Below are 26,752 nucleotides of genomic sequence, written 5' to 3'. Positions count from 1 at the left end.
TTCTAAATGGAATGTTGCTACACTTTGAAATTCTGCATGGAATCTTGTTATTCTTTAGAATTCTAGAATCTTGCTATTCTTTGCAGTTCTACATGGGATCTTGCTACTCTTTGGGGATCTTACCAGGTATTTGTGACCTGGATTGGCCACTGTTGGAAACAGGATGCTGGGCTTGATGTACCTTTGGTCTGTCCCAGTATGGCAAATGTACTTATGTACTTGGGATTCTGAATGGAATCTTGCTACTCTTTGGGGTTCTACATGGAATGTTGCTACACTTTGAAATTCTGTATGGAATCTTGTTATTCTTTAGAATTCTAGAATCTTGCTACTCTTTAAGGTCCTACATGGGATGTTGCTACTCTTTGGGTTTCTGCCAGGTATTTGTGACCTGGATTGGCCACTGTTGGAAACAGGATGCTGGGCTTGATGGACCTTTGGTCTATCCCAGTGTGGCAATACTTGTGTAGATGACGGCAGATAAAGACCTGCATGGTCCATCCAGTCTGCCTCAATGTTTTAATGTACTGCTTGAACTTTAGATGGATCTGAACAAATTCTGCTTTAAAACTCATACTACAGTTTTGCTAGAACGCACTTTCACTGAAAAAAAGTATTTATTTTGATGTTTTAATTTTAAGCATACCATTACTCAACAAGAGATTTGTTATTGTTCACGAGGCTAAGCCAAATCAGCCCACCTCTACTGTCAATTTTGAACCACGTGAACACTCACTGGATTAAATGTGAAAGACTTTTAAAAATCACTCCAGACCACGTCTACTTCCCTTCTAATTTAGCTCTGGGGACTCTAAAAACTGCTCAGCTGCAATGCACAGAACGGATTCTATTTCATTTTATGGACCCGTCTCAGGCAGAGAGGAGTCGGCCGCCGCATATGCGCACAACCAATCAATTCCTGCGTCCGTCCGCGCGCTCGTCCATCAGCAAAGTCCAAACCCGGCAGCAGCGGAGAGCCCGCCCCGCCCCCGAACGAGACAGCAGCGGCGCGCGCACCAATAGGACCCGAAAGTAGAGGCCGAAGTGCCGCCCACGATCGGGACAGCAGCAGCGCGCGCACCAATAGGACCCGAAAGTGGAGGCCAAAGTGCCGCCCACGAACGAGACAGCAGCAGCACGCGCACCAATAGGACCCGAAAGTGGAGGCCGAAGTCCCGCCCACGAACGAGACAGCGACAGCAGGAGCGCGCGCACCAATAGGACCCGAAAGTGGAAGCCGAAGTGCCGCCCACGAACGAGACAGCAGCAGCACGCGCACCAATAGGACCCGAAAGTGGAGGCCGAAGTCCCGCCCACGAACGAGACAGCGACAGCAGGAGCGCGCGCACCAATAGGACCCGAAAGTGGAGGCCGAAGTGCCGCCCACGAACGAGACAGCGACAGCAGCAGCAGGAGCGCGCGCACCAATAGGACCCGAAAGTGGAGGCCAAAGTGCCGCCCACGAACGAGACAGCGACAGCAGGAGCGCGCGCACCAATAGGACCCGAAAGTGGAGGCCGAAGTCCCGCCCACGAACGAGACAGCGACAGCAGGAGCGCGCGCACCAATAGGACCCGAAAGTGGAAGCCGAAGTGCCGCCCACGAACGAGACAGCAGCAGCACGCGCACCAATAGCAGCCGAAAGTGGAGGTCGAAGTCCCGCCCACAAACGAGACAGCAGCAGCGCGCGCACCAATAGGAGGCGAAAGTGGAGGCCGAAGTCCCGCCCACGGACGAGACAGCAGCAGCGCGCGCACCAATAGGAGGCGAAAGTGGAGGCCGAAGTGCCGCCCAGGCTCCTTTTAATTGGCTGAGGTGAAGCCTGCCTTGCGTTGCTTAGGTTAGGTGTAAACGTCGCTTTTTCTGTGGTGGCGGTTGGTCGTCTGTTTCTTTTGTTCGTTGACGTCTCCCTGGGCCGACTATGCCGGTGGAGCTGAAGCACTGGGACGGGCCTCTGAGCCTGGCTGAGGTGGAGGAGAAGCCGGCGCATCCCCTGCGGGTCCAGCACGGCTCTGTGGAGATAGACGAGCTGGGTAAAGTGGTGACTCCGACCCAGGTACCGGGCTCTGACTGCAGCAGTGGCCTGGACTCTGGTAGCGGTGGGAACTGGAAAATGCCGGGGGGGGGGGGGGGGGGGGGGGGGGGGAGGGAGAGGTCGCTGGCACAGGCCCTCCTGCAGGATGAGAGAAAACAACGAGTGTGCAACTTATTATTACATTTGTATCCCACATTATCCCACCTTACAATTCATGGTGGATACTGGAAATAGAAAAGAAAGTACATTTGGTTTTGCAGAGGGTTTTGGGTATATGATGGTGAAATACATGGTAGTGTTAAAGCCATAGACAATTAGGTGCATGATAGTGTGAAAGCAGAAGACATTAAAGAACATTCCTGGGTATCTTAAAGAAGGTAGAGTCACGCGTGTTGTTCTTTATGATATATTTTGTCAAAGAGAGAAGTTTCAGGAGTTTGCGGAAATTGGTCATTTCGTAGACCGATGAGTTCCAGAGCTGTGTGCTGGAGGTGGTGGGGATGAAAACGGTAACGGAATTCAAACATGCGTGGGATAAACATAAAGGAATCCTGTTCAGAAGGAATGGATCCTCAGGAGCTTAGCCGAGATTGGGTGGCGGGGCTGCTGGTTGGGAGGTGGGGATAGGGATGGCCAGACTTATACAGTCTGTGCCAGAGCTGCTGGTTGGGAGGTGGGGATAGGGATGGCCAGACTTATACAGTCTGTGCCAGAGCTGGTGCTGGGAGGCGGAGTTGGGAGGCAGGGATAGGGCTGGGCAGACTTATAGGGTCTGTGCCAGAGCTGGTGGTTGGGAGGCGGGGATAGGGCTGGGCAGACTTATACAGTCTGTGCCAGAGCTGCTGGTTGGGAGGTGGGGATAGGGATGGCCAGACTTATACAGTCTGTGCCAGAGCTGGTGCTGGGAGGCGGAGTTGGGAGGCAGGGATAGGGCTGGGCAGACTTATAGGGTCTGTGCCAGAGCTGGTGGTTGGGAGGCGGGGATAGGGCTGGGCAGACTTATACAGTCTGTGCCAGAGCTGCTGGTTGGGAGGTGGGGATAGGGATGGCCAGACTTATACAGTCTGTGCCAGAGCTGGTGCTGGGAGGCGGAGTTGGGAGGCAGGGATAGGACTGGGCAGACTTATAGGGTCTGTGCCAGAGCTGGTGGTTGGGAGGTGGGGATAGGGATGGCCAGACTTATACAGTCTGTGCCAGAGCTGGTGCTGGGAGGCGGAGTTGGGAGGCAGGGATAGGACTGGGCAGACTTATAGGGTCTGTGCCAGAGCTGGTGGTTGGGAGGTGGGGATAGGGATGGCCAGACTTATACAGTCTGTGCCAGAGCTGGTGCTGGGAGGCGGAGTTGGGAGGCAGGGATAGGACTGGGCAGACTTATAGGGTCTGTGCCAGAGCTGGTGGTTGGGAGGTGGGGATAGGGATGGCCAGACTTATACAGTCTGTGCCAGAGCTGGTGCTGGGAGGCGGAGTTGGGAGGCAGGGATAGGGCTGGGCAGACTTATAGGGTCTGTGCCAGAGCTGGTGGTTGGGAGGTGGGGATAGGGATGGCCAGACTTATACAGTCTGTGCCAGAGCTGGTGCTGGGAGGCGGAGTTGGGAGGCAGGGATAGGACTGGGCAGACTTATAGGGTCTGTGCCAGAGCTGGTGGTTGGGAGGCGGGGATAGGGCTGGGCAGACTTATACAGTCTGTGCCAGAGCTGCTGGTTGGGAGGTGGGGATAGGGATGGCCAGACTTATACAGTCTGTGCCAGAGCTGGTGCTGGGAGGCGGAGTTGGGAGGCAGGGATAGGACTGGGCAGACTTATAGGGTCTGTGCCAGAGCTGGTGGTTGGGAGGTGGGGATAGGGATGGCCAGACTTATACAGTCTGTGCCAGAGCTGGTGCTGGGAGGCGGAGTTGGGAGGCAGGGATAGGACTGGGCAGACTTATAGGGTCTGTGCCAGAGCTGGTGGTTGGGAGGTGGGGATAGGGATGGCCAGACTTATACAGTCTGTGCCAGAGCTGGTGCTGGGAGGCGGAGTTGGGAGGCAGGGATAGGACTGGGCAGACTTATAGGGTCTGTGCCAGAGCTGGTGGTTGGGAGGCGGGGATAGGGCTGGGCAGACTTATACAGTCTGTGCCAGAGCTGCTGGTTGGGAGGTGGGGATAGGGATGGCCAGACTTATACAGTCTGTGCCAGAGCTGGTGCTGGGAGGCGGAGTTGGGAGGCAGGGATAGGACTGGGCAGACTTATAGGGTCTGTGCCAGAGCTGGTGGTTGGGAGGTGGGGATAGGGATGGCCAGACTTATACAGTCTGTGCCAGAGCTGGTGCTGGGAGGCGGAGTTGGGAGGCAGGGATAGGACTGGGCAGACTTATAGGGTCTGTGCCAGAGCTGGTGGTTGGGAGGTGGGGATAGGGATGGCCAGACTTATACAGTCTGTGCCAGAGCTGGTGCTGGGAGGCGGAGTTGGGAGGCAGGGATAGGACTGGGCAGACTTATAGGGTCTGTGCCAGAGCTGGTGGTTGGGAGGTGGGGATAGGGATGGCCAGACTTATACAGTCTGTGCCAGAGCTGGTGCTGGGAGGCGGAGTTGGGAGGCAGGGATAGGACTGGGCAGACTTATAGGGTCTGTGCCAGAGCTGGTGGTTGGGAGGTGGGGATAGGGATGGCCAGACTTATACAGTCTGTGCCAGAGCTGGTGCTGGGAGGCGGAGTTGGGAGGCAGGGATAGGACTGGGCAGACTTATAGGGTCTGTGCCAGAGCTGGTGGTTGGGAGGTGGGGATAGGGATGGCCAGACTTATACAGTCTGTGCCAGAGCTGCTGGTTGGGAGGTGGGGATAGGGATGGCCAGACTTATACAGTCTGTGCCAGAGCTGGTGCTGGGAGGCGGAGTTGGGAGGCAGGGATAGGGATGGGCAGACTTATACAGTCTATGCCAGAGCTGCTGGTTGGGAGGTGGGGATAGGGATGGCCAGACTTATACAGTCTGTGCCAGAGCTGGTGCTGGGAGGCGGAGTTGGGAGGCAGGGATAGGGATGGGCAGACTTATACAGTCTGTGCCGGAGGTGGGGATAGGGATGGCCAGACTTATACAGTCTGTGCCAGAGCTGGTGCTGGGAGGCGGAGTTGGGAGGCAGGGATAGGGCTGGGCAGACTTATAGGGTCTGTGCCAGAGCTGGTGGTTGGGAGGCGGGGATAGGGCTGGGCAGACTTATACAGTCTGTGCCAGAGCTGGTGGTTGGGAGGTGGAGGTGGGGATAGGGCTGGGCAGACTTATACAGTCTGTGCCAGAGCTGGTGGTTGGGAGGCGGGACTAGTGCTGGGCAGACTTATACGGTCTGTGCCGGGGCTGGTGGTTGGGAGGCGGGGTTGGTGGTTGGGAGGTGGGGATAGGGCTGGCCAGACTTATACAGTCTGTGCCAGAGCTGGTGGTGGGAGGTGGGGATAGGGCTGGGCAGACTTATACAGTCTGTGCCAGAGCTGGTGGTTGGGAGGCGGGACTAGTGCTGGGCAGACTTATACGGTCTGTGCCGGGGCTGGTGGTTGGGAGGTGGGGATAGGGCTGGCCAGACTTATACAGTCTGTGCCAGAGCTGGTGGTGGGAGGTGGAGGTGGGGATAGGTCTGGCCAGACTTATACAGTCTGTGCACTGAAGAGGACAGTGCAAATAAAAAAAAGTAGCACATATCTTCTTGGGCAGACTGGATGGACCGTGCAGGTCTTTTTCTGCCGTCATCTACTATGTTTACTATATGTTTGTATAGGAAAAGGTTGATGCATGCATTGATTTGTATTTCAAGCCGTTACATTTGGCATATTATACAGGAGCAGGGATTGACTGGGGCACTTAAAAAAAAAAAAAAAAAAGCCACCCCCCCCCCCCTGATGCCCTGACAAACTGCCCCCGCACACTTGAAAAAAATAGCCCTGGTTGCTAGGGATACCACCCCTCCCCCCCCCCAAATATCCCTGATGTCTAGTGGTACCCAACGTTCCTTTTCTTACCCTGACCCCTGATAAATATCCCTTAGTTTTAATGGGAGCCCCCTCCAACCTCCCCTGTATGAGGCAGGAGAGATTCCTACTTGCTCTGGCCTCCGGCACTGTCATCTTCAAAATAGCCCCATGTGGTGCATCCTTGGATTCACCATTAAAAGGAATTTCTAGCAGCTATGCTAAAACCATTTCTTTATTGAGCGACCAGTAAAACTGATTGTAACCCGCTGAGATGATCTGTGTGTGTTGTCTCCCCCTCCCCCCTCAAAAGACCACATGTGTGCGCCATGGACAGAAGCATGCAATTAACAAGCATTCGGCACTGTGTGCACACTACTGGCCGCATAGCAGAAAGGGGAGTGAAGTTGCAGTTTAATTTGCTCACAGTATACTAAAATGAATGGTAATGAGACCCCTAGGATTTTCTCTCCAATACACAGAAGTAAGCACTTTAATGTGTGCACAACACAGTGTGTCTAAAATGTTTGTAAATTACATCTTTAGATCTCTGGCAGTGTAGAAACTCCAGGGGATTTAATGCCAGTTCATGGTATTTACTAACAGATTTTTCGTTTTCTGTGACCATGTGTACCTGCAACTTTAGAAGACACAAGTAACCGGCTTCACTGTTATGCTGATGCACATATCTAAAGAGAAAAAAAGTACTAGCACAAACTGATGCGTGCTCTGACTGATCAAATATTAGCCTTGTAAAAGTTTGTGCAAGAAATTTGAGGCTAATGTGTATGTACAGGACAACAATCTGGTTCATGGGCAGATATGGTGCTTGTACTTTATCTTAGATATGCACACAGTGAAGCTGGCCTTAACTGAAGAGTTTGTGTCCCTGTCTGGCCATGCTTTCTGTGAAGGTACAATCCTGTATTCTTTTGAAATAGCAGCTCACTAGCGTACTGCATCACAATGAATCTTGGGGTAGAAGCCATGGGCTGTACTATGTGGCTTTTGTATTGACCCCTAAGAGGCTGAGGCAAGAGGAGCTACTGGATTGGGGGGGGGGGGGGGGGGCTAAGAGGAGAGACAGAAGATGCTAGACAGGGTTGGGGAGGCTTTTGCTGTGTGGCTGCACAGCCTAGAGGGAACAGATAGGAATCGCTGAATTTATCCTTATGGAATTTGAAGGGGTGGGCCTAAAGGAAAGAATTAGCAAGTAAGATCTAATTTCTCCTTTTTTTCTTTTTTCCCAACTTGGCTGTCAAAATTGACAGCTGAAGGTATTAAAAATGTTGTGATGGAGGCATCAGTTTAATGCATTAAGAGTAACTGCTGAGGTAAAACCTTACACTGACTTTTTTTTTTTTTTGGCTCTTGTTCGGTGACTGCATTTGATACCATGGAATAGCCCTTTCTTGACACTAAATAAAAATCTGTGCATAAACTTTGGACTTCTTGTCTTCTAGGAACAAATTGCATTAACAATTTTTCCAATTACTGTAGATTCAGAACAGACCGACAAGCATTTCATGGGATGGTGCTGATCCAAGCAGCTATTATGCTTTGGCATTTGTTGACCCAGATGCCCCCAGCAGACAGAACCCAAAGTTCAGGTGAGGGGGATGGAAGTTAATTTCAAGGGTAGCTAGTTGCCTGTGGACAAAGCTTGACAGTGTTTGGGAAGTAATCCATTCTGCTTTTGTATTTGCATAAATCGAATCAACAGAATAACTTGGGTAAGTATACTGAGGTGTGTGTGTGTATGTGTGTATATATATATATATATATATATATAATTTTGTTGTTAGGTGAGACTTGCATGTTTCTTTGCTTTGGCAGTGTTTTGTGTTTAAAAGAATGACCTTGCACTATCTGTGTCTGCAGAGTAAACTTTTAAATTCTCTGAGGACAAGCAGGCCAATAATTCTCATATGTAATATAAGGTGGTCTGCGTTGCTTGGTCTGGAGCTTGAAAAACTATAACATCAAGAGTGTACCTTGCTCCCACCATGCACATGCAAGTGCTACTCCTGCCGCAAGAGGTGGGATTTGCAGTTGGGGGATTTTTTTTTTTTGCTCTGTTCTTTTTTCAGGGTTCTCTTCCCCCCCCCCCCCCCCCACCCCCCCCCCCCCTTTCTCTTGCAGTTTGGGTTTTTTTTTTTTTTTTTGCTCTGTTCTTTTTCAGGGTTCTCTCCCCCCCCGCTTCTCTGTTACGATCCTCACCTGGTTCCAGGCCTGCGTGGCCGAGTTGCCGGCGAAGTGCGGTCTGGCAGAGATAGCCGGCTATCTTGGTGGTGGTTCTCCAGGATAGGTCGGACATCTTGGGATGGGCATCTCAGCTTATGGCGGCCATCTTGGGGTTGGCCGGCTGCAGGAAGGAAGCTCATTTTTGGGTGTTGTGCTTCTCTGCTGATGGGGGCAGCCATCTTGGATCAGCTGCACATGCTTGAGACTGATTCCTACACTATTTAAAGCCCTGCCTCCAGTCCTTTGTTGCTTCGGCCTCAGTTCTGAGGAGTTGCTGTCTGAGTGCTGTTCGCCGACTTTCTTCTGTTCCTGTTTTCCTGTGTACCAGGCCTTGGCTAGTTTTCTCGGATCACACTTGTTTGCTGCCTGCCTTGACCCTGGACTGTTGTTCAGGGTTCTGGACTGTCTGTTCCCTGCCAGCCTGGTCAGTGGCTGTGCGACCCCGCCGGTTCCAGAAGTCTTGGTGGCCACCTGCAGCTGGGAGCTCAACTCCCGGTGAAAGGTGGTCACTTCCCAGTTGAAGTTAGGGGTTGTCTGGCTGCCTGACCAAGTGTGGTGTCACTCCATCTCTGCCGTGCTCAGTCGGGGCACAGGGGCTCACTACTACCGGGTCATAACATTCTCTTACAGTTTGTTTTTTTTTTTTGCTCTGTTCTTTTTCAGGGTTCTCTCCCCCCTCCCCCCACTTCTCTTACAGTTCGGGTTATTTTTGCTATCTCAAGTTTTCTTTGTTTTTATTGTGCTCAGTAGTAGGCCTGAGCTTCAGTCGGGCTTTCCTACCTCTTATTCCCCCCCCCCTTGCCCTTTTTTTGGCACCATTGAATTTTTTGATTTGGCCACAGCTGTTTCCACATCATTGAAGGTTCACAGTAGCTTTAAGTACTGCATCTGGTGCAATAGGACCATCTCTGGCAAGGACACCCATTCTAGGTGTCTTCAGTGTTTGGGGCCTGAGCATTCCCCTTCTGTGTTCTGTCTTCATATGAAGAAAAGAACCCAGTTGGCCAGAGAGGCTGAATGGGAGAAACCTTTTTGGAACCAGGTCTGAAGCCTTGATGTTGATATGCGCATCGATGTTGACAGTTGTTGGTCCACTCGGCTGCTAGGCCCATAGACACTGGGAGTGGCCATGCACTGAGTGGGTCGCCAACTGCCTTGACGTTGGTTGCTGTGCAGGCCCCCCCCCCCCCCCCCCCCCCAGGATCAGTCAGAGACCAGACCTCAAGGTGACATGAGGATTGACAACATGCTTGTCGGCACTGAGGAGTGTGGATGCTAGGCATCGGGGGAAGCCCAAAAATCATTGGCATCAATTGCTCTCAATGCATGGAACTCAGTACCCGAGTAGGTGTCAGTAGGACCTCTCTTCTTCCATACAAGGAGTGCCAATGTGTTGCAGCCAGGACCAGGTACCCACTCCAACCCCCAACTATTCTGCAGCCTTTCCTGATCTCAGCTCTTGATGAGAACCTCCAGGCCTTGCTCCCTGAGTTTTTGGCAGGGCTCATATCGGTGTCTGGAGTGCTTGTATCTTCCATGCCTCTTGCTACTGTCCCGCATTGCCAACAGCCTGTGCTGAAGTCTCGGAAGTCAGTGTCACTTGTAGCTTCGGCATCCAGTGCCACCCATGTCGGTACCCCCAAGTTTTGCCGGCATCGAGGCTGGAGCTGACATCTCAATGCCCTTCTCGAGGACTTAGTTCCTCCTTATTGAGGTGGGCTCTGTCTCGACCCTCCCATGAGGCTTTTCTCACCGATGCTGATCAACACTCATGGGAGTTTGAGGATCCATGGTACTTCTTGGAGTCCTATGGTATCCCAAGGTTAGCTTGGAAAAGAGACAGCTAAGGGGGAGATATGATTGAGGTGTACAAAATCCTGAATGGTGTATATAATGGGTAGAAATGAAAATTTGTTTTTAAATTTATTTATTTTACTCTTTCAAAAAGTACAGACTAGGGGGGACACAATGAAATTACATGGAAATACTTCTTTAAAACAATAGGAGGAAATATTTTTTTTTCACTCAGTTAATAGCCATACTGGGTCAGACCAATGGTCCATCTAGCCCAGTATCCTGTTTTCCAAACAGTGGCCAAGCCAGGTCACAAGTACCTGCAGAAACCCAAGTCATGGCAACACTCCATACTAAAATCTCAGGGCAAACAGTTGCTTCCCATGTCTGTCTCAATAGCAGACTATGGACTTTTCCTCCAGGAATTGGTCTGACCCAATATGGCTACTTTTATGTTCTCCTTAATGTAATGGAAACTGTATCAATGTTAATATTGATGGGTTTATTTATTTGGACATTTGAATGTTTTAGGGATCAGTTTAAATCGAAAATTGACTTTGACAAACAAGGTTGCAAATATTACAACGTTTCAATTGATGTGGAAGTTGAAGAAAATTCAAGGTTATTTCCCTAGTTTGTTTTTTTGTGTGTTGGTTCAAACCATGGTATTAGCTCGTGCTGACTTGTAACTGAGTATATGCAGGTTGCAGGGTATGTGTGTGTGTGTGTATATATATATATATATATATATAATATAATAAAAAATTTTTTTGAAGAAGTTGCAAATGATGATAATACAGCTGCAAGGCTGATCTATGGGAAATCATGCTTTGCTAGGGCAAGTCTGTTACTACAAGCCTTACATTGGCTTCCAATCGGGGCACATATCTTAGGTTATGCACTTTGGTATATCAGTTTTTGGTCTTGCAATATTGGAACAAGGAATTACCTCATTCTGCAGCTGTCAGAACTTGCTGTACAAGTCAATATATTCTGCAGGATTTACTTACCGGTGTACAAAGTAATGGAATTATCTGCCTAAAGATTTAAGAGGAGTGACCAGTTATTTAAGCTTCCACAAACGTCTAAAAGCCATCTTAAAAAATGGTTTTTTTTATTTGTACCCCGCGCTTTCCCACTCATGGCAGGCTCAATGCAGCTTACATGGGGCAATGGAGGGTTAAGTGACTTGCCCAGAGTCACAGGGGCCTGTGCTTGTTGATACTAAAGGTTCTTAACTTTTGACTAGGAACTGTTTCCTGTTTGTTTGGTTCATTCTGATATCGTGATCAACTTGTTAGCGTGTGTTTATGTAAGCTGTATTGAACCAAAGTAATTTTGGAAAATGTGGGATATAAATGCTGAAAATAAATTAAAAATAGACAAAAGGTTGCCTAGAGCTGTGATTCCAAAGTCCAATCCTGGAGTATCTCTTGCCATTCAGGTTTTCAAAATATCCTCAATGGATTTGCATATAATGGAGGCAGTATGCAAATCAAGTTCATGGGTATCCTGAAAACCAGACTTGGCAAGGGGTACTCCAGGACCGGACTTGGAGAAACACTGGCCTAAAGCAGAGGTTCCCAAACGTTTTGGGTAACCTTAAATGATTAGGCACCCCTAGTATGTCCCACATATCTCGGATGCACCAAGCTCATCCCTACAAGGAATGGGGATCAAGTAGTGCATTGCAATGTAAAACATTCCTTCATACATTTCATACTGCCTTACAGCCTGTATTGTGACCTTTTCATTGCTGCTGTTCCTTTTTTTTTTTTTTTTTTTTTTTTCCCAGGTACCATATACTGTTCAAAATTGATGCTCCTTTTACTTTTTTCTAAGTTGCAGTAATATCTCGGTGAAGATGCAGCCATGCCTCTAATTTTTTTAATACTTAAGCTTGTTCTGTTCTTCACTGTAGGGAATGGAATCACTTCTTAGTGGTAAATATGAAAGGAGGTGACATCAATAGTGGACATGTCCTTGCTGACTACGTTGGTGCTGGGCCACCTAAAGGATCAGGTCAGTGTAGCTGGCTTCTGTAAATGGAGAGATTTATTACAGATATAACCTAACTGTGGAATACAGGCAGAAAAGTTAAACTGATCTTGAATATACAGAATATTCCACCATCTTCCCAATTACAATGATAATGAAGCAGAAGAAAACAGTAGATGAATTAAATGTATTTGAAATTCTCTATGTATACCTCCTCCCCTCCCCCCCCACCAGATGTTTTCTGTGTATGGTCTTAAGCTCACTTTCCTCATGGGCCAGACAAATGGGTTATGTCCTCTGCCTACAGATGGATAGAGGTCAGACATGACTCCTTGTAGGGGGCTGATTCTCCTTCTGCTCTTCAGTATTTCTCTGCACAGTCTGCTAAGCAGGAAGGCGGGGGAGGGGGGTGAGTCCTCGCTTCCTACTAAGTGTAACCAGAGTTTCCATATCATCAAGCTGATCAATCCATAGACTGGTGGGTTGTGTCCATCTACCAGCAGGTGGAGATAGAGAGCAAACTTTTGCCTCCCTATATGTGGTCATGTGCTGCCGGAAACTCCTCAGTATGTTCTCTATCTCAGCAGGTGGTGGTCACACACAGCAGCAGCTCTGGCTAGGCCTCCAAGCCTAATCCTTAGGTTTTGTTGAGGCCTGGGGTTGAGGGCTCTTTTGAGCAAGTGCAAACCTGGTGGTGCCAGGTCCCTCCTTTTCTCCCCCCTCCCGCTGGCTCCGTTTAAAAAAAAAAAAAAAAAAAATTGTAAACGTCTTTAAAGGCGTTTAATTCGACGTTTCTTTAAACGTTCATTGCAGCTACTCACTGGGACACCAGTTCGTTACAGCTCGGAGCGGCAAGCAGGTAATTTTACCTTTTTATAGCGGGCAGGGGTTCCCCGATTCTTCTCCTCGTGGCAATGGCGTCGGAGGGCGAGGGCGCAAAGGGTCGCTCCCCGGATCGCTGGAGCGCTTCTAGAGGGGATGCGGGGGTTTTACAACCTGATTCGCCCTTGATGGGTGATAGTTTAGTGACCGATGAATGTCCCGGTCGTTCCTCCGGCGTGGCGGTTTTTTCCCGCCATATCCGCCCATCCCCCGCTCCTCGCCTCCGCCATCTTGGCCGGCCACGCGGCTCGGACGGCTTCTTCGTGGGCCGCCCTTGAGGTTGGAGACATTAATGCCATGAACGCCCTTAATTTGGGCGACGGCACAAAAGCGGCTAAAGTTAAGCGCCGTTCTTCCCGCGCGGCTCCTTCACGGAGTTTCGCGCCGGACGCCATTTTGGATGCGCAGCATGTCTCTCCCCGCTAGTGCGAGCGCCGGTTGAGAGTGCGTCTAGGGCTGTTGCCCAGGCTGCGGAAGTGCACAGTCTGGGGGGTTTTTCCCCCGAGTTTGTTTTGCTGCTGCATCAGGCTTTCCTCATGCAAAACGCTGCCCCTGCTCCCTCTTCTGATAAAGAGGTTGAGGTTCCCAGAGGTAAACGCCCTCGGGTTGATTTTCAGGCCTTGGAGGACTTTTGTCTCCTCCGATGTAGATGAGGCAGCGTGTCTGGGCAGCGTGTCTGAGGTCTCCCAACGATCCTTTGCGGATTCCTTGAGGAGATAGATCCCGCTCGGATGGAGCGGATGACCCCTCTGCAGCGCGGCTTTTTAGCCCAGAGGATTTGCCCAACCTGTTGTTACAGGCCATGGGCACTTTGAAGATTTCCTCTCCGGAGGACGTCTCTCCCTCAGCCCCTGTTGGCTCTGCCATTATGCTGGGGACGAAGCGCCCGCCTAGAACCTTCCACGTGCATGTTGCCATGCACACCTTAATTGCGGCTCATGGGATGTCCCGGAAACGAGCCTTAAAGTGGCTAGGGCTATGTCCCGCCTCTATCCTTTGGCTGTGAGTGAACGTGAGGCCTATCTGTGGCCTACCGTGGATTCTTTAATCACTGCGGTGACTAAGAAAACGGCGTTGCCGGTGGAAGGTGGCACGGCCCTAAAGGACGCCCAAGACAGAAGATTGGAGGCGGCCTTAAGGTCGTCCTTTGAGGCAGCTGCTTTAAGTTTGCAGGCCTCAGTTTGCGGCTCCTATGTGGCCAGGGCGTGCCGGACTATGGTGCAGCGGGCTTCCCCCTCGGATCATTCCTTGAGGGCTGATTGGCCGGCCCTGGAATCGGGCTTAGCCTATTTGGCAGACTTGCTGTATGATGTCTGGAGAGCCTCAGCTAAAGGCATGGCTCAGACAGTCTCTGCGCGGCGGTGGCTTTGGCGGAAACATTGGTCTGCTGACCACGCCTCTAAATCCCGCCTGGCTAGATTGCCTTTTAAAGGCAAGCTGCTCTTTGGGGTCGAGCTGGACAAAATCGTGACCGATCTCGGCACGTCTAAGGGCAAGAAATTACCAGAGGTCAGGGCTCGGGTTAGTTCTCGTCCCGGTACCTCCAGAGGACGGTTGCAGGAAGCCCGTCGGTACCGCCCGGGCAAGTCGGGTTCCTCTGCCCCCTCTTCCTTCAAGAGGAATTTCTCCCCCAAGCAGCATTCCTTTCGCAGAGACCGCCGTCCCGGAGGTGCTCCCTCCGGTCCTCCCCCAGGGTCCGTACCCAATGACGGGGCCTTGGTCCACGCCCCAGTGCAGATTGGAGGACGGCTGTCCTCGTTTCTGGGCGAGTGGACCACTATAACTTCAGACGCGTGGGTGCTGGAAGTCATCAGAGACGGCTACAAGCTAGAGTTCTGCCAACCCTTAAGAGACGGGTTTGTACTCTCTCCCTGCAAGTCTCCGGTCAAGCTGTGGTAGTGCAGCAGACCTTAGACAACCTGATCCGCCTGGGTGCGGTCGTTCCGGTGCCAAAAAAATCAGATTGGCAAGGGACGTTACTCCATTTACTTTGTGGTTCCAAAGAAAGGAGGTTCTGTCCGGCCTATCCTCGACCTCAAAGGGGTCATTCGGGCCTGGAAAGTGAGGCACTTTCGCATGGAGACTCTCCGCTCTGTTATAGCGGCAGTGAAGGCAGGAGAGTTCTTGGCTTCCTTGGATATCAAGGAAGCGTACCTGCATATTCCCATCTGGCCTCCTCTCCAACGCTTTCTGCGTTTTACAGTCCTGAGACGACACTTCCAGTTCAGAGCCCTCCCTTCGGGTTGGCTACTGCTCCGCGGACCTTTCCAAAGTAATGGGGGTCATAGCGGCCTTCCTGCTAAAGGAAGGAGTACAAGTCCATCCTTATCTGGACGACTGGTTGATCCGAGCCCCCTCTTATGCAGAGTGCGGCAAAGCTATGGACCGGGTAGTTGCTCTTTTGAGCTCCCTGGGATGGATCATCAACTGGAAGAAGAGCCAGCTGCGCCCGACTCAGTCCCTGGTGTATCTGGGAGTTCGATTCGACACCCAAGTGGGCAGAGTGTTCCTGCCAGACAATCGATTGTCAAGCTTCAGGCTCAGGTGGACTAGTTCCTAGTAGCCTCTCCTATTCGGGCTTGGGACTACGTGCAGCTGTTGGGCTCTATGACGGCCACGATGGAAGTAGTGCCCTGGGCCAGGGCTCATATGAGACCACTACAGCTATCTCTGCTGCTGCGCTGGACTCCGATGTCGGAGGATTATGCTGTGCGCCTTCCCGTGGACCCAGCAGTGCGCAAGGCGCTGAGCTGGTGGACGCAGACAGACAAGTTGTCTGCAGGATTGCCTCTGGTGACCCCGGAGTGGATTGTCGTCACGACAGACGCCTCTTTGATGGGCTGGGGAGCCCACTGCTTGGGAAGGACAGCGCAGGGGCTCTAGTCTCCTGCAGAGGCAAGTGGTCTATCAACCTCCTGGAACTCAGAGCCATTCGGTTGGTGTTATGGGAGTTCATCCCGGTACTGGTGTTGAAGCCGGTACGGGTCCTGTCGGACAATGCCACGGCTGTGGCCTATATCAACCGCCAGGGAGGTACCAAGAGCGCCCCTCTAGCCAAGGAGGCTATGAGTCTTTGCCAGTGGGCGGAAGTGAACCTGGAGCAGCTTTCAGCGGCCCACATTGCCGGAGTCATGAATGTCAAGGCGGTCTTTCTCAGTCGCCATACCTTGGAGCCCGGAGACTGGCAACTATCTGCTCAGGCGTTCTTGGACATCACGAAGCGCTGGGGCCAGCCGAGCCTAGTTCTGATGGCGTCATCGGCCAATTGCCAAGTGCCGCGCTTTTTCAGCAGAGGACGGGACCCTCGATCCCTGGGAGTAGATGCTCTTCTCCAACAGTGGCCGACACAAGAGCTCCTCTATGTGTTCCCGCCCTGGCCCATGTTGGGCAGGGTGCTAGACCGGGTGGCAAAGCATCCCGGCAGGGTAATCCGGGTGGGTCCGGATTGGCCCAGACGTCCCTGGTATGCGGACTTGATCAGGCTCTCAGTCGACGATCCTCTGCGGCTGTCAGTGGAGCAGGGCCTGTTACATCAGGGTCCCGTGGTGATGGAGGATCCCTCCCCTTTGGTCTTACGGCTGGCTATTGAGCGGCAGCGTCTGAGGAAGAAGGGCTTCTCAGACAAGGTCATCGCCACTATGCTAAGAGCGAGGAAGCGCTCTACTTCTACTGCTTACGCCAGGGTTTGGCGTATGTTTGCAGCGTGGTGTGAAGCAGGCTCACTTTCTCCCTTCACTGCTCCAATTTCTTCAGTGTTGGCGTTCCTGCAAGAAGGTCTGGAGCAAGGCCTGTCGCTCAGTCCCCTTAAAGTCCAGGTAGCGGCTCTGGCTTGCTTCAGGGGCCGCCTGAGGGGTGCTTCCCTGGCTTCGTAGCCAGATGTGGTGCGCTTTCTCAAGGGAGTTAATCACCTGCGCCCTCCTCTGCACTCAGTGGTGCCTGCGTGGAATCTCAACCTGGTGCTAAGAGCATTGCAGAAGCCGCCTTTGGAACCCTTGTCGAGGGCATCTCTGAAAGACCTGACGTTGAAAGCAGTCTTTTTGGGGGCTATCTCTTCAGCCAGAAGAGTTTCCGAGCTCCAGGCGCTCTCATGTCGAGAACCTTTTCTGCAGTTCACTGAGGCAGGAGTGACTATTCGCACAGTGCCTTCCTTCCTGCCCAAGATTGGTTCTCGCCTCCATGTGAATCAGCAGCTCTGTCTCCCTTCCTTTCGTAGGGAGGACTACCCAGAGGAGTACTCCGCTCTTGAATATCTGGATGTGAGACGAGTCATCATCAGATACTTGGAAGTGACCAATGATTTCCGGAAATCGGATCATCTGTTTGTCCTGTTTGCAGGTCCTCGTAAGGGTCTGCAGGCTGCTAAGCCTACAGTGGCAAGATGGGTCAAGGAAGCCATTGCAGCGGCTTATGTGGCCGCGGGGAAGGTGCCGCCTATCCAGCTGAAGGCTCACTCCCCTAGAGCTCAGGCGGCCTCGATGGCAGAGGCCGGATCCGTCTCCTTGGAAGAGATATGCAAGGCGGCAACTTGGGCTTCGGCTCATACATTCTTCAAGCATTACCGTTTGACTGTGGCTGCACGTGCGGAGGCCCGGTTTGTAGCTTCAGTGTTGAGGTCAGGGACTTCAATGTCCCGCCCTGGGTGAGTACTGCTTCGGTACATCCCACAGTCTATGGATTGATCAGCTTGATGATATGGAAGGTAAATTATGTATAATCATACCTGATAATTTTCTTTCCATTAATCATAGCTGATCAATCCATAGCCCCTCCCAGATATCTGTACTGTTTTTATTCTGGTTGCATTTCAGGTTCAAGTTTAGTCTTCAGTTACTTCAGAAAGACTTCGTGTTCAAGTTTTTTCACTTGGATTCTTCAAGAGTTGAGACGAGTTTGTGTTACAGTGAGCTGCTGCATTCCTCTCCCCCCCCGTTTTACGGGGCTGGATTGAGACATAAATTCTGCCGGCACTCCCTCCCGCTTCGTGCGGCTGTAGGGCAGCTTTGTACCCCTCCCGCTTCGGCGGTGTTAGGTCAGTCAGCTCCTCCCGCGGTTGCAGGATAAGCCAGATCCCCCCGCATCGGCGGGTGGGTGTCCCTCCCCCGCTCCGCGGGGATGAGCTGGACGGATTCCCCTCCCCCACTTGTGTGGGATGAGCTGGGTTAATTCCCCTCCCCCGTTTCGGTCGGTGGTGAGCTGGGCAGAGTGTCCCTTCGTGGGTGTAATTCTCTAAGTGCTGAGTCCTGCGGATGGAGCTTTGATATCGACATACTGAGGAGTTTCCGGCAGCACATGACCACAAATAGGGAGGCAAAAGTTTGCTCTCTATCTCCACCTGCTGGTAGATGGACACAACCCACCAGTCTATGGATTGAATCAGCTATGATTAATGGAAAGAAAATTATCAGGTATGATTATACATAATTTTACCTTCTGCTTCTGAGCAGGCTTCCAAGATTCAGCTTTTGCCTGCTTCTTATAAAGCAGAACTGATAAGTATGTTCCCAGGGCTCTGGTCTCCATTTAGGCAAGCTCCCCATTTGTTTCATCTGCTGCCTCCAATGGAGTAGGAATATAAGCTGTAAGTTTCACCTTTTGATTCCTCAGCAGGTGCTCTTAAGTGTTTTCCTAGGGATTCTGCATTCATCTTCCATTGGTTGAGTAGGTCTGGGTCAGGATATTGAGATCTACTTCCTCTGCTGTCCTCTATAAGAGAACCTTTACTAAGAAAACCGTTCCTTAGCGTCCCTCCGGACCGGACCAGGATTGGACTGATGGCTGTTGGCTTGCCTACCAGCAGGTGGAGACTGAGAAAAACTCTGACTCTAGAGAGCCAATAGGAGCCCTGGCCATGTGACCTTAGCCTCAGTATTTCTCAGTCTCTCAGCAGGTAGGAAGTGAGCCCATTAGTCTCTCTCTCTCTCTTTTTCTCTATAAGATATTACAGATATATTTATAATACTTCTTCTGTGCCTGGAATCATAATTAGAGGCTTGACAGGGTTTCTTTTCTTTCTTTGGCAGCCTCTGGGGTGTTAAACTCGGGTGTCTCGAGTCCACCCCCCTTCCTCCCCATCTCCCTGGCTTAGCAGGGAAGGGCCGTCCCTTTCTCTGGAAAGGTGTACCGTCTTTGGGAGAGGCAGCCACTTTAATAGGCAGCTGTTTTTAAAGAATTAAATCAAGTAAAAGAAAATTAAAAGAATAATTCAAATGAAAGGAATTTAAAGGAAGTAGTTTTTTGCTTTCCCCAGGCTTATAACGAGCAGGTAGCTCTTCTGTCTTATTCTGTTTGAAGAGTCTTTATTATCTTTTCTTGCGGAGCTATTTAAAAAAAAAAAAAAAAAAGTGAAAAGTCAGCATCTGTGACTTTAATAGGCGGTTTTTTGTTATCTTCATTATTTTTCCTCTGCTATCCGGCGTTGTTAGCGGCGGTAGTTGTAAAAAAAAAAAAAAAGAGGCGCGAACTGTTAAGCGCGTGCTCGCTCTTGGACGGGTCTGTATAGCTTGGGAGCTGTATTGACGGTTCCTGTTCGGGCCAGAGGCTAAACCATGTTTTGTGCGGCCTCGGAGGCTATCTGTTTTCGGCGGCACGGATTTCCTGCTTCTTCGTCGGTCCAGTTAGTGGTTTTTCTCCCCCGAACTTTATTCTTCTCATTTTGGCGCGCTTGGCCGCCATTGTTTTGCATGCAGCTGCAATTTCCCTTGACGTGGCAGCGTTTTTCTGCTTTTACGGTGTTTGGCTGTTTGTGCAATGGAAAGGAGATATTGTTTCTCTGGTAGTTGGGGCAATTGGTAGTATATTTTCCCTGAAATTAATTTTTACATGTATTTTCTAGCTATTAAAAAAAAAAAAAAAAAAGAAATGCTACGATGCGAATGGCGCTCATTTTGTTTTTCCCTCTGTTTTTTCTCCGTCGTGGACTTTTTGGTTGCTAGCAATGTTGTGAATTAAAGTGCAGCTCAGTTGGCGATTTCTTTGTTCTGGCAAGACTCCGATTCAAAGTGCAGCTCAGTCGGGAATTCTCTGTTTTAGACAATGGGGCGAATTAAATTGTATCTCAGCTCCAAAATAACCATTTTCCTATTCCTTTCCCTTGTGCGTGATGTTTGGAGGAAGGTCTTGCTATTGTCTAGCACAGTTTTTATGGGGGGTCCAGTGTACATCACTCTGTGTCTTTCTCATTTCCTGGTGAATAGGACTACATTGTCTAATAGTCAATTGATTAGTACTTTAAAAATCTGGCCATAATATCTTAGTTCCTTTCAAGCATTTCCCTTCTTGGCTATGATGTTATACAGTGTTTTTAAGAACTTAACAAACATTTTCTATGGCATAGGCTATCTTGGGTCAGGTGCCATGTGGATAGAACTACATTGCCGGATAGTCTATTGTTTGGTACTTACAATGCTGGACATAAGATCTTAATTCCTTTCAGGAAATTTTCCTCCGTGGCTATGTTCTATACTGTGTTTTAAGATCTTAACAAACGTTCTCTAGAGCGTAGGCTATATGGTTCAGATGCCATGTGCAATGAAATACATTGTCTGATACTCAATTGTTGCGTACTTTGCAATTCTGGACATTAAGGTCTTACTTCCTTTCAGCAATTTTCTTTCATGGCTATGCGTTCTCTTTGGCATAGCAGATGACAGCTGCATAGGCTACATGGTTCAGATGTTCTCATATTCTAGGAGACTCAGTCCTGTCTACCGAGCACCCAGTTTTCTCAGATGCTTTAGAAGGCATGTTTTATTCACATCTTCTCTACTTCCAACTGTCTTGGAGTTTCTCATGTGTTATCTTAGTTTTCTTCTAGGACTTACAAGATATATGTTAACTTAGGGAGTAAAGTTATCCGGTCAATTTGCATTTTCTCCCACTTAAGGATAGTGGGAGGTCCTCACGCCATCTACTTGTATTTTGTTTCCTCTATCTGTTCAGCCTGGGCACATGGTAAACATTCTGGTTTGTCCAGTAGGACCATCCATAACATCTGCTATCCCTTTCTCTTCCTTACAGATTTTAGGGTCTTGTTTCAAGCTTTCTTGACGTCAGGTACAAGTCCTTGTCTCCTGTGGCACAAATTCACCACCTTTTCCGTAATAGGTATTTTCCAAGTCTATTCCATTTCATTTCATTTTATTCTTCCTCTCTCCAGAGTTTTTTTTCTCTGGAAGGAGATTCACTCATTTTCTGTGCATTTTTTGCCATAAGGGCATAAGTGTTGCCATAATGGGAAAGGCCAAGAGTCCCCATCCTGTTTTCAGATGGGGTCAATCCAGATTGCAAATACCACATTCATATCTCGTGAGTGTGCGTCTGTTCTCTCTGTACTCTCAGTGAGGAGGAGGCATGACATGATACAAGGTTTGGGGAGATCCGGTAAAATTAAAGGCCAGTGTGTCTCAGTCCACGCGCAACGTATGGTGATCCTTTCATTTTCAATCTATACGTCCTCCCTTCAGACCTTCCTTTCAATTGGAAGGGGATTCTTTCACTTCCTTTGCATTTTTGCTTAGTATATGAGTATTTCATACGGGGAAAGTCTAAGAGTCCATTAAGCCCAGCATCCTGTCCTCAGTTGTGGTCAATCCAGGTTGCAAGTACCACATTCATTTCTTATGGGTGTGGGTTGGTAGATTTTAGTACATCTCAGTATAGGAGGAGTAATGTCCACGATACAAGGATGATGAGAAGGTCCTCATTACCAGTTTTCTTGCCCTGCTCTTCGGTCTTGCGTCGGCTCCGCGCACTTTTTTCTTAGTTATGGTCGTAGTAGCAGCAGCGCTCATGAAACAACGTCTCCTCGTTTCATCCTTTCCTAGATGTCTGGTTCATTACAGACAGTCTTATTGGCAGAGTTGTCAGGTCAAGCAACGGGTGGTGCATTTCGGCACACTCTAGGTTACGGGGGGCGTGTAGCCAAGTCCTCATTTGATCTCTCTTTTGAGCTCTCGTGTGATCTCATTAGATTCGTAGCATGTCTCTATTTTTTCTCTCTTTGTTTAGTCACGTTGGTGCAGACTGTTTTTGTCTTCTCTACAAGCGTCCCACTTTCTGTTTTCCTCTGGATGTTCTTGGGCCTTCGGCCATTACCTTGCTCTATTTGGCAGAGTAAAATTTTACTTTCTAGCTCCCAAGAAGGAATTTTTTCTTCATTCTCTTTGGAGTCTCGGTAGTCTTTTTTTTTTTTTTGGCAGCTTTTCACTCCGCAATTTCGTGACCATAGGGGGGAAAAAAAAAAAAAAAAAAAACTTCTGGGAGTTCAGTGGATAGTACCTTAAGGGGAGGTCCCAGTTCTAGAACTATTTCGTTTCGCTCTGACCTTCCATGTGCCTCGCTTACTCTCTTGCTAAAAAGACTTGTCAGCGGCAGAGATAGATGCCCTCTCGTATCCAGATATTTATCTCGGATGGGATTCCCTCCGCTCAGTTGGCCTCTGTATTCTCACTAGTGCAGCACTTGGGTCTGGTGGTTGAGATTGAGCATTCTTCCTGCAAGTATGCCGGGAGCATATACACAGTGAGCAGTTTTTGATGGCTGCATCTGTGAAAATATATATGTATATTTATAGTACTACTACATAAGTACATATGTAATTCCACACTGGGAAAAGCTCAAAGGTCCTATCGAGCCCACCTTTCGGTCCACGGCCAATCCAGACCATGAGCACCTGGCTAGATTCCTAAACGTGCAAACATTCTATACATGTTATTCCTGGAACTGTGTAGTGTTTATGGACTTCTATATGTATCTAACAGATGAAAGGTACTAACAAGTGTCTACTGTTGATTTATTCCCGTTTTCACTAATTGGGGTTTACGACAAAGAGTCTCAGGTGATCTGCTTGCAGAGGCAACAGCTACAGATGATTCTTTCTCTCTCATTTGAATTGCGCTCTGAGATATGTTTTCTTCATGTTGGGGTAACTGCAGCGGCTGTCAGTTTATTTGCACCTTCAGTCTAGTTTGCAGCAGGGATTTAGCTACCTTCTTCTTCTGCATAGTATTTAACTGCATTCTTGTTTTTACCTATTTAGCTTCTAGTGATCAGGTACTTCTCACTGACAGGCTTTACATACTTCCAATCTGTTGCTAGGTCAGCAATAGTCTACGATATCGGGAGTATTGTACTTGAGGATTTTGGTTTCCACTTCTCAGCTGAGGTAGATTCATTGCAGTTTTTTGTTTACAGGCGGCTCTGCTTCTACCTTTGCCATCTTTCTTTCAGTCGTTTTTTTGTTTTTCTCGAGTCTCTCTGTCCTTTGCGCTGCACAGATAGTGCAGTAGGGGGACATTATATAGTGGCCACTTGGTAGGGGACAATGTTCAGCGTCGCTTGGACTTTTCAGCTTTTTTGCTTTGTAGTTATTCTATTTAGTTTATTGGCGGTTCTTGGATCGTCAAGCTTTTGGCTTCGTATTCATCCTAGTTTGGGTGTTTTCAGGGACTCTACCGCATTCTCAATGTCTGTCCCTCCCGTAGATTACTGCTTTGGTACTTCCCAACAGTCCAATCCTGGTCTGGTCCGGAGGGACGCTAAGGAAGGAGAAATTAGATCTTACCTGCTAATTTGCTTTCCTTTAGTCCCTCGGACTGGACCAGGCCCCTCCCATGTTCTATCACTCTTTAGATTCTTTTATTAAGTTGGAAGTGGAATGTTTCAAAAAAACAAACAAACAGATGATACTGATATATATATTAAAAAAAAAAAAAAAAAAGACCTTTGCGTGGTCCATACCACTTCTCTGGTGGTTGCTGGTGAGCTCGGTTGCTGGAATATATATAAAACCTTAAATATGTCATACCACTTCTCTGGTGAGAGTTGCTGGTGACTTCAGTTGCTGGAATATATATAAAGCCTTAAATATGTCATACCACTTCTCTGGTGGAGAGTTGCTGGTGAGCTCAGTTGCTGGAATATATATATATATATATAAAACCTTAATGGGTCATACCACTTCTTTGGTGAGAGTTGCTGGGAGCTCAGTTGCTGGAATAGATTATAAAGCCTTAAATATGTTTATACACTTCTCTGTCGAGAGTTGCTGGTGAGCTCAGTTGATGGAATATATATGAAACCTTAAGTGAGTCATACTACTTCTCTGGTGAGAGATGCTGGTGAGCTCTAATATGAATGGGCCATGCCACTTCTCTGGTGAGAGTTGCTGGCGAGCTCTAATACAATGGGCCATACCACTTCTCTGGTGAGAGTTGCTGGTGAGCTCTAGTACTCGGTTTTGCCGAGGAATTTGTGGCTGCTAGGATTCCATACGGCACAGAAGTCTTTCTTTCTTTCCTGCTTTGTATTCAAATACTGAGGCTAAGGTCACATGGCCAGGGCTCCTATTGGCCTCTCTAGAGTCAGAGTTTTTCTCAGTCTCCACCTGCTGGTAGGCGGGCACAACCCAACAGTCCAATCCTGGTCCGGTCCGGAGGGACTAAAGAAAGCAAATTAGGCAGGTAAGATCTAATTTCTCCTTCTTTAGCTCTTGGAATAGAGCCTAGTCAAACAAATTCATCGGTATTCTGGGATTGCTGGTGAGGAGTGGAGCAGTTGCTTCTTGAACACAGGAGGAGAAGAGAGCAAGCACACCAACCCGTTTTGGCCAGACCCAAAGGAGGATTCTCTAAGGGCTTCTATGCTCTAAGGTGAGAGGGAGAAGAGAATAAGGCCCACTTTTCTCTTAGGAGTTTGGGTGGAGGAGATCTGACTTCTGTGACTGAGCCCTTCGAGGGAGAGGGGAAGGTAGTGCAAAGGAAGTGGGCCGAACTGTTAAGGAACTGAATGTTGGCTGGAGTTTGGAACCCGGCCTGAACCCTGTTTGTGAACTGCATTTCAGTTTTGAGTGGAACTGAATTGAGAATAAAGCACTTTGGTCTTAAGTCCGTATGGCAATCTGGTTCTTTGCTGGAAACCTGTGAGCCTAACAGGGCTGCCAGCCTCAACCCAGAGTAGAGGAAGCGGACTTGGGAAAAATCCACAATTCCAGGAATAACATGTATAGAATGTTTGTATGTTTGGGAAGCTCGCCAGGTGCCCTTGGCCTGGATTGGCCGCTGTCGTGGACAGGAACCTGGGCTCGATGGACCCTTGGTCTTTTCCCAGCGTGGCATTACTTATGTACTTATGACCTCTTCACATTGGACCATTGTAAGGTGTGTTCAGTCACTGTGCGACAGGGCTGTGGTCTGTCTCTGTGAAGGATACTGGGTGGTTTTTCCTTCTGGCTGCCTTAAGTAGTAGTTGTAGGCCCCCTTATTCTTTTCTGATACTGCTTCACTGTTCTGCTTTTTTTTTTTTTTTTCTAAGGTGGTTTCTCATTTTAATTCAAACCAGGAGAGTTCCTATCCCTGTCTTTCAGAGGCCCTCGAGGCTGGAACTGTCACTCTAATAAACTGGATGTTAGCAGGGTGCTACTTGGACGCGAACAATCCTTTTCAGATGTCAAAACTATGAACAGAACACAAGATCTTGCAAGGGTCACACAGCCTTTCTTTGATTTGTGCTAGATTAAGTGGGCCATTGAATCGGCCTACATTCTTCTGAGGAAAGATTCCTCAGCCTTTAGGGTCCACTATACCCAATTGCAGAGTGTTCTGGGTAGAAGTAAAGGCCTCACACATGGTCCTTGACATTTTTGTCAAATATTACAAGCTTGATTGGTCTACACAAGACAGCCTTAGAAGGTATTTTACTCTTGCCCTATGGTATTGAAGCTCTGGAGCATCATAGGTCTAAACTGGTATAGTAGGATAATGAAGATGAAACTTTACCTGTTAATTTCCTTGCCATTCTAGACCAGTTCAGGACCTTCCCTGGAAGGTCACATCTCTTGATTTCCTGGATCCTACATCTACAACTTGTCTGTTTATAGTCAGTTTTGCAGAGGCAGTCCTAAGAGGCCTCCATTCTGGGCTATATTTGGTTCTCTTTTATTTTTATTTCTTTTTAACCCTTGTTTGCTACTGCCAAAGCCTTGGATGAAAACTACAATGCTCCTGGCTGATTCACACCTTCAGTCTCTGTTCCCATCTGATAGTAAGGGGCAAACTAGGTCTGGACTAGTAAAGCAGGATTCCAGGAACAGACTTGAGTAAAATAAATTCAAAGGTTCAATAGGGTTTTTATCCTGTGCCTAACTTTTTGACATACATATACTGAAGAACAGAAGGGAGCACTAGCCCTTTATGAGGGAAGTAAAGACAGCACTGAGCTTGTCTCCCTCTGCTGGTAGGGGGACATAACACTTGACCGAAGGAAAGAAACCGGTTTATGTATTGATCTGCAGGGATTCCACCTTTGTTCCTGGCTAGTATGGATACTACATCTCTGCTGTGTATACAGAATAAGCAACATTACTTCTTTTAAACTTGTGCTCTTCCTTCCAGGGCTGCACCGCTATGTCTGGCTGGTATACAAACAGGCAGGACCATTGAAATGTGATGAGCCTATCCTGTGCAACCGCTCTGGGGAAAATCGAGGGAAGTTCCGGTTGGTAGACTTCCGTAAGAAGTACAAGCTGGAAGCACCGCTGGCAGGCACTTGTTGCCAGGCTGAGTGGGATGACTATGTACCAAAGCTTTATGAACAGCTGTCAGGAAAATAGAAGTCTGAACTGGCACCAGTTTACACTTCTGAGCGCTTAATATAGTGAAAAGCTAGATTCTGATTAATTCAGTGATGCCCTTTTTGATATGGAATCCACAGTTTTTCTCTATTCTCCACACTGTTTAAATGTCTTCTGTAAGGTTCTTGGGAATGAACTTACTACTGGCCACCATCTGTATGTTAGACAAGTGGGTTCCTGTTCTTACCAGCTGCTGTGCCCCTCTAGTACCTGGCTGTCCTTTGGGGGGTTTGATT

At 48.9% G+C, this 26,752-nt stretch overlaps 1 protein-coding gene across 1 annotated transcript; it reads left to right on the top strand.

Annotated features, from left to right (window-relative positions):
* Positions 1-1,812: 1,812 nt before the first annotated feature.
* On the top strand, positions 1,813-26,752 carry LOC115479493 (phosphatidylethanolamine-binding protein 1-like). The gene is made up of 4 exons (XM_030217423.1): positions 1,813-2,056; positions 7,472-7,581; positions 11,931-12,031; positions 26,278-26,752. Exons 1-4 carry the CDS (start codon positions 1,922-1,924, stop codon positions 26,493-26,495), a joined length of 564 nt encoding a protein of 187 aa, XP_030073283.1. The 5' UTR covers positions 1,813-1,921; the 3' UTR covers positions 26,496-26,752.

The sequence above is a fragment of the Microcaecilia unicolor genome, chromosome 11 (genome assembly GCF_901765095.1).
Source record: "Microcaecilia unicolor chromosome 11, aMicUni1.1, whole genome shotgun sequence".
NCBI classification, from domain to species: Eukaryota; Metazoa; Chordata; class Amphibia; order Gymnophiona; family Siphonopidae; genus Microcaecilia; species Microcaecilia unicolor.
Note: the sequence above shows the minus strand (reverse complement) of the source record. Positions and strands in the feature narration are given on the sequence as shown.